Source organism: Ochlerotatus camptorhynchus, unplaced genomic scaffold, assembly GCF_037179485.1.
Source record: "Ochlerotatus camptorhynchus isolate MF236.1 unplaced genomic scaffold, CSIRO-AGI_Acam_v1.1 ptg000404l, whole genome shotgun sequence".
In the NCBI taxonomy this organism is placed as follows: domain Eukaryota; kingdom Metazoa; phylum Arthropoda; class Insecta; order Diptera; family Culicidae; genus Ochlerotatus; species Ochlerotatus camptorhynchus.
The window spans coordinates 1,037,073-1,053,455 of record NW_027040890.1 but is presented as its reverse complement, the minus strand read 5'-3'; the positions used below and the strand labels follow the sequence as shown (position 1 = coordinate 1,053,455).

At 41.9% G+C, this 16,383-nt stretch overlaps 3 protein-coding genes across 6 annotated transcripts in view; 1 reads left to right on the top strand and 2 right to left on the bottom strand.

Moving 5' to 3' along the window:
- Positions 1–3,062: 3,062 nt before the first annotated feature.
- On the bottom strand, positions 3,063–6,200 carry LOC135710844 (DNA ligase 4-like). The gene is made up of 2 exons (XM_065233542.1): positions 5,908–6,200; positions 3,063–5,842 (listed from the first exon to the last, which is right to left on the bottom strand). Exons 1-2 carry the CDS (start codon positions 6,082–6,084, stop codon positions 3,197–3,199), a joined length of 2,823 nt encoding a protein of 940 aa, XP_065089614.1. The 5' UTR covers positions 6,085–6,200; the 3' UTR covers positions 3,063–3,196.
- Positions 6,201–6,410: 210 nt separating this feature from the next.
- Positions 6,411–15,365, top strand: HtrA2 (HTRA2-related serine protease). Its single transcript, XM_065233590.1, has 2 exons — positions 6,411–7,665; positions 15,052–15,365. Exons 1-2 carry the CDS (start codon positions 6,539–6,541, stop codon positions 15,224–15,226), a joined length of 1,302 nt encoding a protein of 433 aa, XP_065089662.1. The 5' UTR covers positions 6,411–6,538; the 3' UTR covers positions 15,227–15,365.
- The window catches only part of Nagk (N-acetylglucosamine kinase), a 50,073-nt gene continuing 48,954 nt past the window's right edge, over positions 15,265–16,383 (bottom strand). For all 4 annotated transcript variants that reach the window (XM_065233584.1, XM_065233585.1, XM_065233586.1 and 1 more), the window contains one exon: positions 15,265–16,201. In XM_065233584.1, coding sequence (XP_065089656.1) covers positions 15,504–16,201 — 698 coding nt within the window. In that variant the 3' untranslated portion in view covers positions 15,265–15,503. The remainder of the gene's footprint in view (positions 16,202–16,383) is intronic.

Here is a 16,383-nt window from a genome sequence, read left to right as displayed (position 1 = left end):
ACTGTGGTTGATTTTGCAAGCTGTGATATCGCAGCTCAGAATATCAAGCTAACAAAACTCACCAACTGCAAATCTCACCAAACTGTGGTGAGATTGAGTTTAATGATTTTTGCTTTACACCCAAATGCAACCGAAACTTCCATAACGGCTTGCAGCAGTCCCTTCGGGTCTGCCATCGGTGAAGATTAAAAAGAGATAGCAAACTATGCTTTCTCTTTCTAAGAAAATTATGTGCAATGGAATCATTTTTGTGTCGAGTCAACTCTCAGCTTGATGTTTGCACGTTGTAAATAGTCTCGCAATATCAAAGGAGCTTGTAAAATCAATATCAAGCATGATATTTTGTTCCAATATCACGCGTGATATTGCCAGCCCATGAGAGCGGAAAAATATCAATTGATTTCTGATTTTGCCAACACTGGTCCAGCTGCTATATTATTTCTATATAAAGCTTTTATTTGAAATATTAAACTGCCATTCGGGCCACCCGCATATAGAAAACACAGAAGTAGTCGTACGTCAAAACCCAAAACCAGTACACGGCGAATGAGAACGACTCAAATTTGAGTTTAGTTCACTCATAATCGCCAAAAGTGCAGGAGCTCAGCGATGAGTTAATTTGCCTCATGTTTTCCCAGGTTTTTCCAGGGAAAAATTCCCGAATTTGAGAAAAGTAAAGATTGGATTCACTCAGTCTATTGGTACTACTCCGAGACTGAATAAAATTTTCGTCAATTTCCTCATTTTCCGGCAGATTTTTTAGGTTTTCCACAGGAAACCATGGGACAAATTTTACTCATCGCTGAGTTCCTGCACTTTTGGCGATTATGAGTGAACTAAACTCAAATTTGAGTCGTTCTCATTCGCCGTGTAGAAAACGGAAACTGTCTTCACCAGTTTCGTCTCAGCCACCGGTACATACGGATTTCGCTTGTTGGGCTAACTTTAAGTGGGCTACGTTTCAGTTGGGCTCCCAAGTCAAATGTCATTTCTAACAGTCCTGATTCCTTTTCGAAATTTCGACCGGCTTCATGCAAGAACCGGCAAACGAGTGGAGTAATACAGATTATTTCAATGCGATACAACGAGTTGCTTCCTTGATGGTTGTCAACGATATGGCTCGCTTTATAACTGCTGTTATGAGATTGAGCAAATGTTTTTGAATAACCCATCCGAACAACTCGAGAGATGGGAAACTCCGAAGTTATTTTAGTCTTTATCTTTACTTTCGTTGATATAAGTGAGGGGCGGAAAGGATACAGTAACCCCCACCCCCCCCCCCCCCCATATCTAACTACGCCTATTAAATGGAGCACATGTTTTTGAATACATCTGAACATACCAACTTGACAAGATCAGAAACACCTGATTTATTGCAGTTTGAAGCTTTACTTCCGGTTAAATGAGTGAGGGGACAGGGGGTATAGTTAGCCCCCCTCATCTCTTAATGTTCGAGATTGAAAAATTGTTTTTTAATAATTCATCTGAACATACCAAATCGATAAGATAAGAAACTTCGAAGATATTTCAGCTTGGAGTCTGACTTTCATTGGTACACCGGCAGTGTTGGCAGAAAAAGGGATTTTTGGCATTTAATTCGAACCATTGATCTTTGAACAGCTATAACTTTTTTTAGATACATTCACCATACATCCTTAAGCAAAGTTGTTAGGCATTTCCTGGGCTATACTTTAACGTATTTAGATAAGTGGTTTGTGTGTGGTCCCTAGTAATAAAGATGCAAAAAAGTAGGTTTTCCCATACTAATTTCCATACAAATTTCAAACGCATTTCGGAAAGCCGGGCTACAACCAATCGTCCCTAAATTTTGCACAGTTATTTGGGACCCCAAATGAAACCAAAAAAAAACCAAAAGAGTACCAGAGCTGATCCAAAAAGTTGAGCACGTTATTTCGGGACCTTCGAGTCTTAGAGTTACCTCGATGTTATAACTCTCCAGTCTGTACAGCGTTTTAGAGTTACCTCTATGCTACTACCATAGAGGTAACTCTAAGACCAGAAGCTCCCGAAGAAACGAGCTCAACTTTTTGGCTCAGCTCTGGTACCAACAATCAATACGAAACTAACGATTTTAAATTGGCTCACCACTTTAGTAGCCTATTGGTCCCAAGCAAACGATTAACGTACCCTATTCTAGTCGAAATTCTAGTACTACGCAATGTTTGTTTTGATTCGCTATGAAAGTTTGACAGATAAAATGAGGGGTTATTGGTTTTTCCTATATTTCGAGGGGTGATTCGACAAGCTTGAGACCGAAGATAGTACCAGAGGTGAGCCAAAAAGTTGAGCACGTTTCTTCGGGACCTACTTGTCTTAGAGTTACCTCTATGCTGGTACTATCTTCGGTCCCAAGCTAATCGATGCACCCCTCGAAACATAGGAAAATCCACGAACCCCTCATTTTATCTGTCAAACTTTCATAGTGAATCAAAACAAACATAGAGTAGTACTAGAATTTCGACTAGAATAGGGTACGCTTATATATGTAATTGGGACCAATAGGCTAGTCAAGTAGTGAGCCAATTTAAAATCGTTAATTTCCACCGGTTGGTACTAGTGTGTTGTGATACTTCCTTCAACGAAAACTAATTTTCTTGCATTGTCATGGTCATCTGGTCTATAGTACCTCGCGTGATGAACAACTATGGTAGACAATTAGGCCTATTCTAAGCGGCGTGTGAGGTGAGGTGATAGATGGTTAAATGACACACGCTGCGCAGAATAGGCCTATATGTTTCAATGTTTTCAAATCACTTGCAATTACAGTCAACTCTCTCTAACTAGATATTAAAGGGAAGGGACCATCTAGTTAGCGAGAATATCGAGTTACAGAGGTAAATTTTATAATTTTGTATGGGAAAATTAGTCGAGCCATCGAGTTAGGGAGAACATGGAAATAGAAAGAGATCGAGTAAAGGAGAATTGACTCTATTGCATATAAAAAGATGTCTAGACGTGAATAGATTTATTATTGTTTTTATTAAAGAGGATTCAGCCTAAGGCTGGTTGATAAATGTGAAATACCTATTCTGAGATGTTTCATGAAAATCTTGGAAACTAAATGTTAAAAAGTATCTTCTTCAAACATATATTATACACTTAAAAAGATATGTTACAATAACTGTATATATTAGTCACTAACGACATAAAATAAAATTTAAAAATTATCACGTATCTAAAATATTCTGAACAATTTTTCATCACATATACATTTCTGACGCAGACTACACTCTATCCAATCTACTTTTAGTACGTTCACATTCAGGTTCTGCTTGACAAGACTATCTAGCCACTGTTGCAAATGTCCCTTATCTAGAGCTTTATTTTCGACTACAAACACTGTCGTGGCACCTTTAGTTGACCTTTCAGTAAGCCACTGTCCTCCTTCTCGGACAAACTTCAACATTTTAAATTTAGCTTTATACAGTTCAATTTCCTTCTTCAAATTGTCCACGTATAACCACGCTACGAGTCCTTGAAATATCCTGAAACCGGAATTCTTACCCAAAAGTTCCGCTTGACCTATTTTTAACTCCCCTGCCGAAAGCTGCATGTTGTTGACCGTCACCTGCTTTAAAAGTAGTCGCATTTCTTCCGCACCGGAAATCTTCATCGTTAAGGAATCTCCAAAACGATCGAACCTGTCAGCCATCTCCTCGCGCAGCAAGGCTGTAGTGGCGAGCATGTCATTGGGCTTGAAGTCCAACAGCTTATCTTTTTTCTCAGAACCTCCTAGGGCACGAAGAAGCCACTCCACGGTAGCAACGTTCTGTTTCCTGCTTTCAATGATCCGATTGACCAGAAAAGTATGATCCCCAGCGATTGTAACGTAAGTCTTCGGTCCGGGATTTTTAACTACCCGTCCTCCGTGGCGACGGATCATGGTTTCCAGATCTCCAGTAGGAGGTAGACCTTTGGCGGAGCTTAAGACACAGAAGTCCAGACCCGAACAAACATCATCGATGAGGTCTAGTGCTTCTTCTTCGATCTGCTGCACGCTGGTGTGTAACTGTAGTCTGGTCGAACGAACTCGCCCAAGTGGGGACATTTTTTTTCGTTTTTGTCCTGGATGGGTCGATTCATGCTCCGGAACAAGATCTTTCACGGTCACGTGTCGCATCGCTAACTTTGCCACTTTGGTGTTGGAAGAGCATAGTTGATCAAACTCATCCCTGGTGCAGACGTCCAGATAGCCTTTGTCGCTACGTATCGCGGTAATACGAGGAAATCGAATCGTGTAGGGCGACGCAAAAGAAGAGGTTTGAACTAGTTCGGAACCTTTCAGTTGTAGAACAATTGAATGCTTGGGAGGTATCCATACATCCGGTGGTGTTTGACCCCACCGAAGTTCAGGAGGTTCTTCTGTAACGGTAGAACGACTTTCCTTCCTAGCGACGACATCTCGCCAATGCGGTCGAAGTGAGCTGTTCAGCTGCTTCCATTGGTCGTTGGAGAGACCAATTCCGACTTTGGTGACTGATAGGAATCTGAGGTTTTCTTTATCACGATTGTCCAGCACACCGACTAGGAAAGTGGTTATGAAGGTACGTTTGAAGTTGTAAAAGCCTCCGATGATCAAAAGGTCGAAATCCGAAACCATATTGTCAATATAGTCCGGTTTTATTTTGTACCACCCAGCGTTGCGCTCGTTGGGACTATACACAGAGTCCTCTTTTTTAATGACGACACCTTCCTGACATGCATCTATTGCTTGATTCAAAAGTTCTACCAGGTGTTCGCTATCTTTCACTTTAACCCGGTGGCAGGTCGCTAGAAATCCTACCTTCTCTTTGATAATCGTTCCTAACAAGCGAATTCTTTCTGCGTAAGGCACCATAATCAAACTTTTGCCATTGAGAAATAGTACATCATAGGCACAGAAGCATGGTCTGAGCGTTGGATTATCAGCCTTGATTGCCTTGACGTCTGTGTTTTCGCTTTTATCCCGATAGACCAATTCGCTTTTGTCGAATACCATCATTTCTCCGTCTAAAATTACGCTGTTCACATTCACAGCTAACAAATTCGACAAATAAGGTGTTAACGTTGACCCGTGTTGGTTCGAATTTTCCCCAAAAATACGACTGTATTCATAGCTGTTTCGGGAGAAGTACTTATAGACCTGGCCTTCCTTATGGATCTGGAACCTTTCTCCGTCCATTTTGGTTTCTAGCCAGAACTCATCTTTCTTTAGCATACCGTCGACCAGTTTCAAATCGACCCGTTGACATAGCATCGGTTTTACGGGGTTGAAGAGTCGTACTGCCATCCCAACGCCCGGTTCTCCAACGTCCTCCAATCCTTCGCCACTTTCAACCGCCTCGCAAACCTTGGACAAATGACTGAACCTATCGAACAGCGCACTCGCTTTGGGGTGATACAAACCCAGCAGCTTCTGTTGACTCATTCCCAACCTCAGGTTTTTCAGTATAATCCTAATCAGCCATTTTTGGTCCAGCTGGGTCATTCCCTGCACCATCTCAATCAAGTCGTCTTGAGTTTTGCTACGTTTTCCATTCTGGTAGTGTTGTCCCATGGCATCCAGGCGTTGATTCACGTCCCACACGGTCATGCTGCATTCCTCGGGGCAGCGGCCACGCATTAGTGTGAATATACGATCGGCAAAGTCGCCACTGCCACCGTTGCTACCAGTGCCGGAATCATCGAAACCGGAAAGCTTGCGGGCTTCAATGCTCGTGTCACTGATGCCGAGGATTTTGATGTACAGGTCACGCAGGGTTTTCACTCGGATGCCGTAGGAGTCTCGTTCGCGATCTGCAGCCGGGAGCAATAGTCGGAGGATCGGAAAGATGCTGGTTTTCTGGAAGGTTAATTTGCCAAATAAAAAATAAGAAGAGAATAAACTAAACCCGAAAATGGCCTTACCGTACTCGTCCCATACTTTAGATGGTATTCCCGCCGAAATTGATCGAACGAACTAAAGTAACGTCGCAGAATATCATCCTTCTTGCTAGTCGACGTTCCGGCTCCCTTTAATTTCTCCAAAATTGCACTTATTTCACTAAATTTGACATGTTTGGATATACACTGCTGCTGCGACATTATAAATCAGCTGTAATTCGGGGACTTAAAAACGGGAAACAATACCTACACAAGTTTTTTTAAACATTAAATGGACCGCAAATTCGGAGAAAATTACGCGCACAACCATCCATCAGGATCATTCGTGTAAAGCGCAATTTACGCTATTTTGTTTTGACCCCGTTTTCGTACTCCCGCGCTTTGTTTAAATCGCTCACTTCGTCAGCTGAGTTTGACAGCTGATTGTTGCGAGAGAGCGTGTTCCGGATCTCACCAGCACTCATTCTCTCTGTCGTGCCCAGTGCAGTGAGCCGCCGCGGTTGATGGAGCACTGTGACGTGGACAGGCCGTGGTAAACAGCAAGTTGCATTCAAATCAAAATAAAATCCGTCCTTCCTCCCTTCGCTGCTATTCTGCCACTGTTCTGTATACATATAGTAAAAAAGGTCACCGAATCAAGTGCAAGTGCAATAAAATGCAAGTGATAAGGCAAGCAATCAAGCCCCACACGACCAGAACTATCTTCAGCTCATTTGTCAATCATCGTTCAGTGTCGTCGGTGGCATTAGTAAACAGAACAATCAACACAGGTTCCAATCGTGGCTACGACGGGAGACGAGGTCAATATGGTAATAAATCTACCATCGACGGTAGACTAACTGGTACTGCTCTATCATGTTTGATTGCTGGCCTCTTTTTGCGAACAGCGGAAGATGAAGATCAAGCGGGACGAAGAAGTTTCTCATTATTTCCCACCGTTTCGGCTTTTACTCATGGGAAGGAATTGAATGGACGCCGGACTATGTACAATTTCATAGCCGACGTAGTGGACGTCTCTGCACCGGCAGTTGTATACATTGAGATCAAGGATACGAGACACTACGATTTCTTTTCCGGACAACCGATGACCGTTTCGAACGGATCAGGATTCATTATCGAAAAAGATGGACTGATACTAACGAATGCACATGTAGTAATCAGCAAACCCAATGCATTGGTCACGGTGAAGCTGCTGGATGGACGAACATTTCCGGGAGTAGTCGAAGATGTAGATCCCAACTCCGATCTGGCAACGGTGCGAATCAAATGCAAAGACTTGCCCGTTATGAAGCTGGGTAAATCTTCCGATCTTCGATCAGGAGAATGGGTTGTAGCCCTGGGAAGTCCACTGTCCTTGAATAACACCGTGACAGCCGGTGTTGTCAGCTCTACCCAACGCCCCTCGCAAGAACTTGGCCTACGAGGTAAAGATATTAACTACATCCAAACGGATGCGGCAATCACGTTTGGCAATTCCGGTGGTCCGCTGGTTAATCTGGACGGAGAAGCCATCGGTATCAACAGTATGAAAGTGACACCTGGTATCAGCTTTGCCATACCGATCGATCATGCCAAGGATTTTCTGCAGAAGGGTGCCGATAGAAGGAAAGCGAAGGGATACAGTACAGAAAAGATTCCGGTGCGCCGATATATGGGCATTACGATGTTGACGCTTACGCCGGAGATACTGCGGGAACTGAGACAGAGAAGCCACAACGTACCGGACAACGTTCGCAGTGGAATACTGGTTTGGAAAGTGATCCAGGGATCACCGGCTCATGTGTAAGTATTGCCAAAAAGTTAAATTCAAAATTTTAACCAATTTATGCATAGATGAGTTTGAATGTTTTAATGAAGATCTCAGAATCCGCTCTTGAAGTCTTCTCATTCTCGACATGCCGTTGTGCTTTTTAAGACCCATGTAGCATCTGTCGGTACATTTTCCAAGTTTGTTTGTCTGTATCATGCAGGACCCAAATCCGCACATTTAAGAAATCCCTCCGTGTCATACGTTTTGCATTAGGTTGGTTCGTCTTCTTCGTCGTCCAAATCCCACAAAAAGTCTTTCTGGCTTCTTTTGGAAGTGTCTTCCAACTGTTTCCGGAAGCTCCTCCAGACATTCCTTGGAGTTTCCCCGAAAGTTTCTTATGACTTTCTCCAGAAGAACATTTACTTTCTGCTAAATTTACCTTCTGTCTTCCTTCTAACGTTTGTTTAAGACCAGCCAGCCCTGATGTTTTTTGCGACTTATCCCGGAATTTTATTTCATATTCTCGTGAAATATCCTTTCAACTTTAATTAATTTCCTCTTCCTATATACTCCACACTCTCAAATTTTCCAGATAGGCTTTTTCTTCGCTAAACTCAATGCTCGGAGTCCTTACACCCACGTTTTCACTCAGCTCAATGAATTTTCAGTAACAATCGAATCCATTCAACCTCCGACTACCCAGGGTGACCCGTTGGGCAGACCTTTCTCTCAAGCCAAATTGTGCTTCGCACTAGCCAGCGGAAAAGGAAAATCGGCTGGTCCTGATGAAGTCGGGCATCCATTTCTTCGCCACCTTCAACCCATCGGCAGGAGGATCCTGCTGCAAAATTACAACCGAATTTGGACAGATAGAACTTTCCCCGCCCAGTGGCGACATAGTCTTGTTATCCATATTCCTAAGAAGGACTCGGTGCGCACGAAACCGAGCGGATACCATCCCATCTTCCTGACCAGCTGCTGTAGCAAGGCCATGGAACGGATGGTCAATCGAAAACTAACGCAATTCATCCGGGACAACGACCTCCTCGATCACCGCCAACATGCATTTCGCTAAGGATGCGGCACAAGCTCTGGATGATACCCTCGAAAATGGCCTCCACGTGGACTTGGCCACACTGGACCTTTCGAAGGCGTACAACCGCACTTGGACTCCTGGGGTGTTCGCAATACTGACCAGCTGGGGTATCGGCGGGAACACCTTTGCTTTCATCCCCATCTTCTCAGAAATAGAACTTTCCAGGTGTGCATCGGAAATACATAATCAAACTCTTTTCCGGACGAAACTGGCGGTAAACCTCTTCCTCATCACCATGAACGGAGTCTTCGAATGTTTACCAAAAGGTGTCTTGATGCGTTTGCGCCACAGGACATAGACCCACCCTGATCCGCAGGAAACTCCAAAGCGCCATCGAGGCAGTGCAGTGCATACTTGGGCATCATCCATCGGATTCGAACTATCGCCATCCAAGAGTCAATTCTCCCACCTGTGCTTAGGAATCAGTGTAATCTTCAAAATCAGTATAGAAGAAATACCTTTCGAGGCCATGATCCGCGTTCAAGGAGTATATCTAGACCGTCACCTAAGTTTTCAAGTTCACTGTGACCGGATAAAAAAGCAATGCGAAAGTCGATTGAACCTGTTACGAATTATCACCAGCAAGCATACCAACAACAACCGTGACGTTGGACTGCGTATCCACGAAGGCAATCATTTGTAGCAAACTGCTCTACGGCGCCGAGCTACTGTGTAGAAATTTCGATAATGTACCCGATAAACTCGCACCAACTTTCAACCGATGCATCCGCAGTGTGTCAGGCCTTCTCTCTTGAACTCCTGCAGCAGTCATGTCTGTCGAGGCTACAATCCTCCCCTTCCTATATATATTCGCAAAAGCCGTATATTCCAAAGCCACCACTTTCTTGGAGAAGACGACCGAACACGACGAAGGAGTGTTCCTCCTCAAAGAGGCAAACAAGCTCCTTCAAGATTTCACCCACCAGAACCTCCCCCAGTGTCCACTGGGTTGGAGCCGAAGCGTGAAACTACTCCCCACCTAAGATCATATGGGCATTAAATAAACCTATCAAAGAAAATCTGAACCCCCACACTAGACTGATGCAAAATTTGACTTTTTCGCTCCACAGTGCTTAAATGGTTTCAAATCGGGTCCTGATTAGCCTCCCAAAGTTACAACTCATTTGGTTAGAAACAGACTTCGCACAAGCCATTTGAAGTTTACATGTAAATTACTATGGCAAATCTCAACTTTTTGTTCATTGCCTTCTAGTCTTTTTTCATATTGAGCTGCGAAACCGTTCGATAGCCATTCTTATAGAAAATTTTCTCAGCTATAACTTTGCTGAAGATCGTTCCTATGTAAAATGAGACAGAAAAAAGTTTTGATTATTTAAGAGATTGGTAAACTTATGGCATGATCTAGCAGCTGCTCTGTAGGCAACACTGTATTTTGCAGTGTGACATAGTAGCCATGATTTTTGTGTCCTGTTCAACGGCCCAGAAACACCAATGTTGCCTGCTGAGCAGTTGATTGAACATGATCATAAGACATCAGCGCATTGAACCATTGATAACTTTCGATCCTTGCATTTAATCAAAAAGTAGTCTTCAGCAAGCTGGGAAAATTTCCTACAAGTACAGTTGAAAGTTTTTGAAGCAAACCAATACAGTGAATTATTAGATAGACATGAACAAAAATCTTGGTTTTCCCATAGTAATTCCCATACAAACTTCAAATGGTTTGTGCCATCTCAGTTTCTCACCAAATGGGTTCAAATCTTGAGAGGTTAGTCAGGATCCGATTTGGAATCGTTTAAGTATTGTGGAGCGAAAATTTCAAATTTTGCATCACTCTACCCCACACTGTGGTCCCATCCTTCAACGAGCTCATTAGAACAACGCTGAATGGCTACAAGCTCATCTATACGGATGGTTCGAAACCAGTGAACGAAGTCGGCTATGGCGTATTCGGCACCAACCTGGATACCAGCAGCCTTCCTAAGCCTACGTCAATCTTCTCGACTGAGGCAGCTGCCATCTTCGGTGGAAAAGAGGCTGCGGACAGGCTGACAAGCTAGCAAAATAAAAAGAGAGACGAAATGCTGGTCCTACACCAAAAACTGAAAGAGTACTGTTTAGATTACGCTGCGGCTACACCAGATTTTCACACGATCTCGGATGGATTCCACAAACAGCATGTGTGGGGTCTTAATCAAAATGTCAGTTGAGCATCTCATAATAAATTATCCTGCATAACAAAACCTCGGTGACCAATACGGTGTCGGTCCCAGCATTGTCCAATGATCCAGACAGGGAAAGATCACTTCTCGACTTCCTTAAAGACGCCGGCTATTAACAATCTACGTAGAACCAACAATCAATACGAAACTAACGATTTTAAATTGGCTCACTACTTGATTAGCCTATTGGTCCCAAGCAAATCGATTAACGTATCCCATTCTAGTATAAATTCCAGTACTACCACTATGTTTGTTTTGATTCGCTATGAAAGTTTGACAGATAAAATGAGGGGTAATGAATTTTCCTATGTTTCGAGGGGTGAATCGATTAGCTTGGGACCGAAGATAGTACCAGAGCTGAGCCAGAAAGTTGAGCTCGTTTCTTCGGGACCTTCTGGTCTTAGAGTTACCTCTATGGTGAACCATAGAGGTAACTCTAAGACATGAAGGTCCCGAAATAACGTGCTCAACTTTTTGGCTCAGCTCTGGTACTTTCTTCGGTCCCAAGCTAATCGATTCACCCCTCGAAACATAGGAAAATCCAATAACCCCTCATTTTATCTGTCAAACTTTCATAGCGAATCAAAACAAACATTGCGTAGTACTAGAATTTCGACTAGAATGGGGTCCGTTAATCGTTTGCTTGGGACCTAGGGGCATCCCACTCTAAACTTTGTATTTCTCGCATTATACTCAGAAAGTTCTTACTGATATCTAAGATACCTGCAAATACTTAAGAAATATTTAGCGCTAGTTTGTTACCTCCGTTGCTAGACAGATTTCATTCGATTATTTACCCGGTGTCTTCCGAGAATTTGTGTGTGTGTATTTAGAAAAATCAAGTATTATTTTTTAATTTATTCCTTTTTTGTAGGAATCGAGGAGGAGACCATTTTGATTCAAGGAATATTACATTGCCAAACCGATTCACATGTCATTCAAAGGAAGAATAAGGAACTATTCGGAAAGTTACTGTGGAAGAAACTGCGTGTGGAAGCAAATTCCCTGAGCAAATGTTTCTATCCCAAAACCATGTCTCCATAAAGATGCATTTTTCGTCCATTAGGTTCTTGACCGTTGGACGATAACTTCAGGCCTTTACGCTGATTGAAGCTGAATAAGAAGTTGTGAAAGCTTTCTGCACCATCCGCAAAGCCACATCTCCTATAGATTGCCGCCGAATAAGAAGAGAATCACATTTCCTTGGATTTGGAACCTTCGATGCTCTCCTGCTTAAGGCTTATTAGGGTAGAGAGCTACTTCGGCCTAATCACCCATTTTGGGCCTATTTAGCAGAAAACATCAAATCAAGCCATGATTACGGCGTTAACAAGTCAATTATGCGTTTGGTACGATACTTCTGTTCCAAATCTACCGAACGAAGTCAATAAGAAAGTGTGATATGAATGTTTGCACCCATTATTCTCAAAAAACAAAAGAGTGAATTATATTGCGTTTGAATGGCGTTTCAATGCTTTAGACCGAGTTTAGAATCCGAAGGCTGAGTTTGGCGTCAAGAAGCAGTGTTAGATTTTTAACAATATCTCAAAAATGTGTTTCTCTTTATCAAATCTTACGATACGTACGGAAAGTTCAATAAATTTGGAAGGCATCTGCAGTGAGAACATTCCATTTTGTAAAAAAAACTTCGTTCTAAGAATAGAGATAAAGGGCAGGTTGTGCTTACTAGGCCCAAAATAAGATCTAAGTCGTAATAAGGCTGGACATGGTCAAACCAACATATTCGCTCCGTGTTAATCTCAGAACCGTTCTCTAATTGACTCTATCATTCATCAGAAACGGCTATGTGTTAAAACTTTAATTTGGGCTGTTTGGGAAATGGTTTGAAATAACTTCATACATTTTAACTTAGGATTATTTTACATGAAATTGGTACAAATAAGTAACGTGTTGGAACTAAATCGTTTTATTTGGTATATCAATGGTTTGTTATAAATTATAATTTCAGAACAGATTAATATTTTTCTTATCCTTACTTACTGGTAAAAGTGAAGAAATTCATGTTGATTTCACATAAAGCCTTCAGTTGCTATCAGGATACTCATTCAACTCCCTCACCAGTCCGTCATAACTTATTTTTACCGATGTAAATTTATCAAAACCCGGTACGATACGACCACCAGTGGCAACTGCAATTAGTTCAACTTCGAGCCCACCAGCACAACGAATTGCTGGTAGTTATGCTTCATTGGCCTCTGGCAAATAACCAGTGTAGTCCTAGCATCCTTGGCCGGCTTAAAGTCAAGAATTTCATAATCATGCAGCTTGCGATAGTTCTTAGCCGAATTGACTTACGCTTTTATTTTGGCAGTTCGGTTTGAAATCTAGCTACACTACCGATCATAAGATTAAGGACACCCCCGAAAAACCATGCAAATATGTTCTGTTCAATGATCTCTCATTTTACGTTCAATTTTCGATCTCCAAAGGTTATTTGAATGGTATAGCATAAATGTTCTACTACTACTTTTATTTCAAAATTTGGCCAATCCAATTCTGAGAAAATCAGTCACGATTCTTCAGAGTAAATTTTGAAAAATATTGTAACTTTGGGTGAACTTTTAGCACACAAAATTTAAAAATAATATTGAACAATTTGCCTACGAGAAAAGTTCCATTCAATACCTTTCAAATGATCTAAAGAGAACGAAAATTTGACGTAACATGACAGAGATATGAACATAAAAAATTTGTCATGTTTTTTTGGGGGTGTCCTTAAACTTATGATCGGGAGTGTACGAGTTCGGACGACAACAGCACCATTAGCCTCCAGCTAAGCAATCTAATTCAAAAGTTTGATATCGTACTTAACAGCCAGTTTGAAATCATAAATAATTCGCTATCCCTGCTCCAACTGGTTCGTTGAAAGTAAAAATTTTTTGATGAACTATTTCATAACTAGAATTGATCATGATCACACTACTTCATTTAATTTAAAACATATTGAAACTAGTATTAATATGCTTTAATACGTGATTAAAAGTAATACATTGACGGAATATACAACAACAAACAACTACATTAGTAACCGGTCACTACGATTACAAAATCCAAATCTTAAAATACTTAAAAATACTTAAGGTGAATCGCTGTGACATCCTTATTCACGGAACCAATTCGAATCTTTAAGTTCACAAATATCAGCTTCTACGACACGTGCAAAATTTAAATTGTTACTCTTCGTTTGCTACACTGCAGCATACATGAAGTAGCTATTTCAGGTGAAATGGAGCACCGATTTCCGAGATTTGTGTATTTGAATATTCGAAGTGGAAGCTTGTATACCGTACGTGGCGGCCATTTGTGGACTCTACAAGGATTCACCTTAAGAATACTTATCAGATACTTGGAAATACTTAATTGATACTATAAGCTGATGGTTCACGGCCACTCTGGTTACTCCGACATTCATTGTGGACATGTGAACAATAATTAATCTGTTAGTAACGATAAGTAAAAAAAAAAGCAAATCTTACTATTTCAGGCATTACATTTGATAACGGCACAAAAACTTTTGTAAACAAAAGTTGTAAGGCCCTTTACACGCGAACCGAAGCACGCCCACGCAAACCAATACAATTATCGGAAAGGGGAAAATTTCCCCCACCCGATGATGTTGTTGGTTTACATGGGCGTTCTTCGGTTCGCGTGTAATAAATGTCACTATTGGTCACTTTTTTATTGTTTCAAGGTCACTATTTTCGTTATTTTAGTTACTTAAGTCACTACTATTATATCACATACCCACTACTAGCCCTGCTTGCGGGCTGGTCACATCCTGTACATCCTGTCCGATACTTTCATCTATTCGAGATAGGGAGTCTTTCTTCTTAACGAGGCATATCTGTATCCCGTATCTTCTTCCAGTTGTCCAGGGGTCATACTGTGTAAGTTGAAACGAATAAACTTTCTCGATAAGTTTCAAAGCTGGCTATATTTTGCCAACATGAGATAAGGTAGTTTCGGATGGACTTGCTGCACTATTTTTTTAAATGACCAATTTGTATTGTGTACATGCATGCTTTAGAAAAACTAACCGACTAGTTTCCCAATTCCAAACTCCATTCGTTTATGCACTGCACAAATGCCAAATAAATTTATATCATACATTCCAACAGCGGAGGACTCTACCCAGGCGACATCATCATCGCCATCAATGGCAAGGAGGTGAAAAACTCAGCCGACGTGTACGAGCTGCTGTCGGCAAAGGACCGAGTACTGAACATCACAATCTATCGCGGAGTGGAACGGATGACCGTCAAGGTAACTCCCGAAGACCCGGAACAGGTTTAACCTAGCATGAGGAAAACACATAATACAATCACGAAACCTTGTTCTGACACATCACATAATTTATTTTTTAAATCTGTAAATACATACACGATTGTATATTTTGTTACACTGCCTCTGGAATAAAATTTTTACATCAATACTACAGTTTTGTGCTCATTTAGTGAAGTATCCTATAGGTAAAAATTGGTGCCTATGTAAAAATCTCAGTTCTCTGGGTACACTTAGTATGATAGGGCGCGGCTTTAGGAAAACCCGCAAGCTGACAAGGAAGGTTGACTCAATTTCCGTTGGTGCCATTTGTGGTGCCGTTCGTACCATTGGTCGTTCCGTTCTTTATACCATTCGAAGCTCCATTCTTTGTCCCATTAGCGGTACCATTTGTTCCATTTGCTCCGTTGCTACTTCCGTTCGCGCTGCCATTCAAAACCGCTCGATGGCCGAAGAATACTTCATAATTTTTCGAATAATCTCTTGGCAGTTCTAGCTCGAAGGTATCCGCGGCCAGGTACGCTGCACCCAGAGCCATAGTGTTTGTCAGGTTCAGTAGGTTCAGATCATATTTGAATTTGGCATTTTCCAGCTCCTTTGTAAATCCTGGCTCCAGCAGTTCCCAGCTCAGCCAAACCGATCCAACGCACACGATGTCGAGCCTTCCACATTTGCTTATCAGGGTCGGGCTGATGCGAGGCGATAAGGCACAAACAGAACGAGCCAGTTCCTGACCGGCATCTTCGAATAGCTTTCGACACAGGGGGTCTTCTTCCTCGCGGGCACATTTGGCCAGCTTTGCACACAGTCCGGAGAATGTAGTTTTGCAAAATTTGGCGTAACAATAGTCCAACAGATCGGATCGGGTTTTGACTCCAAAGTGTTCGCGAATCAGCTGCCACACGCGTTCCACGCACAGCTTGCTCCGGCGAAAGTTGTCCTCGTGGTCGAATACGATTTTGATAGCGTTCTTCGAGATCCACCAAGCTGGAAGAGAAATTGGGTTGGATTCACATTAATGTGTTGTATTGATTTATGGAGAAAAAAGGACAATTCTTTCGTTTGACTACTTTTACTTTTGGAATTGTTCATTGGAAATGAGTGAAGCATTGTATATTTCCATAAAAAATGCTAAGACCAGAATTCTGAAAGTAGGATGGATGCAAAAT

Excerpts from the sequence above, each read along its gene's own strand:
- HtrA2 (XM_065233590.1), top strand. The coding sequence starts at position 6,539 with ATGCAAGTGATAAGGCAAGCAATCAAGCCCCACACGACCAGAACTATC. Across the intron at positions 7,666-15,051 it reads CAGGGATCACCGGCTCATGT|CGGAGGACTCTACCCAGGCG; the intron begins GTAAGTATTGCC and ends ACATTCCAACAG.
- LOC135710844 (XM_065233542.1), bottom strand. The coding sequence starts at position 6,084 with ATGTCGCAGCAGCAGTGTATATCCAAACATGTCAAATTTAGTGAAATA. Across the intron at positions 5,843-5,907 it reads TAAAGTATGGGACGAGTACG|AAAACCAGCATCTTTCCGAT; the intron begins GTAAGGCCATTT and ends TTAACCTTCCAG.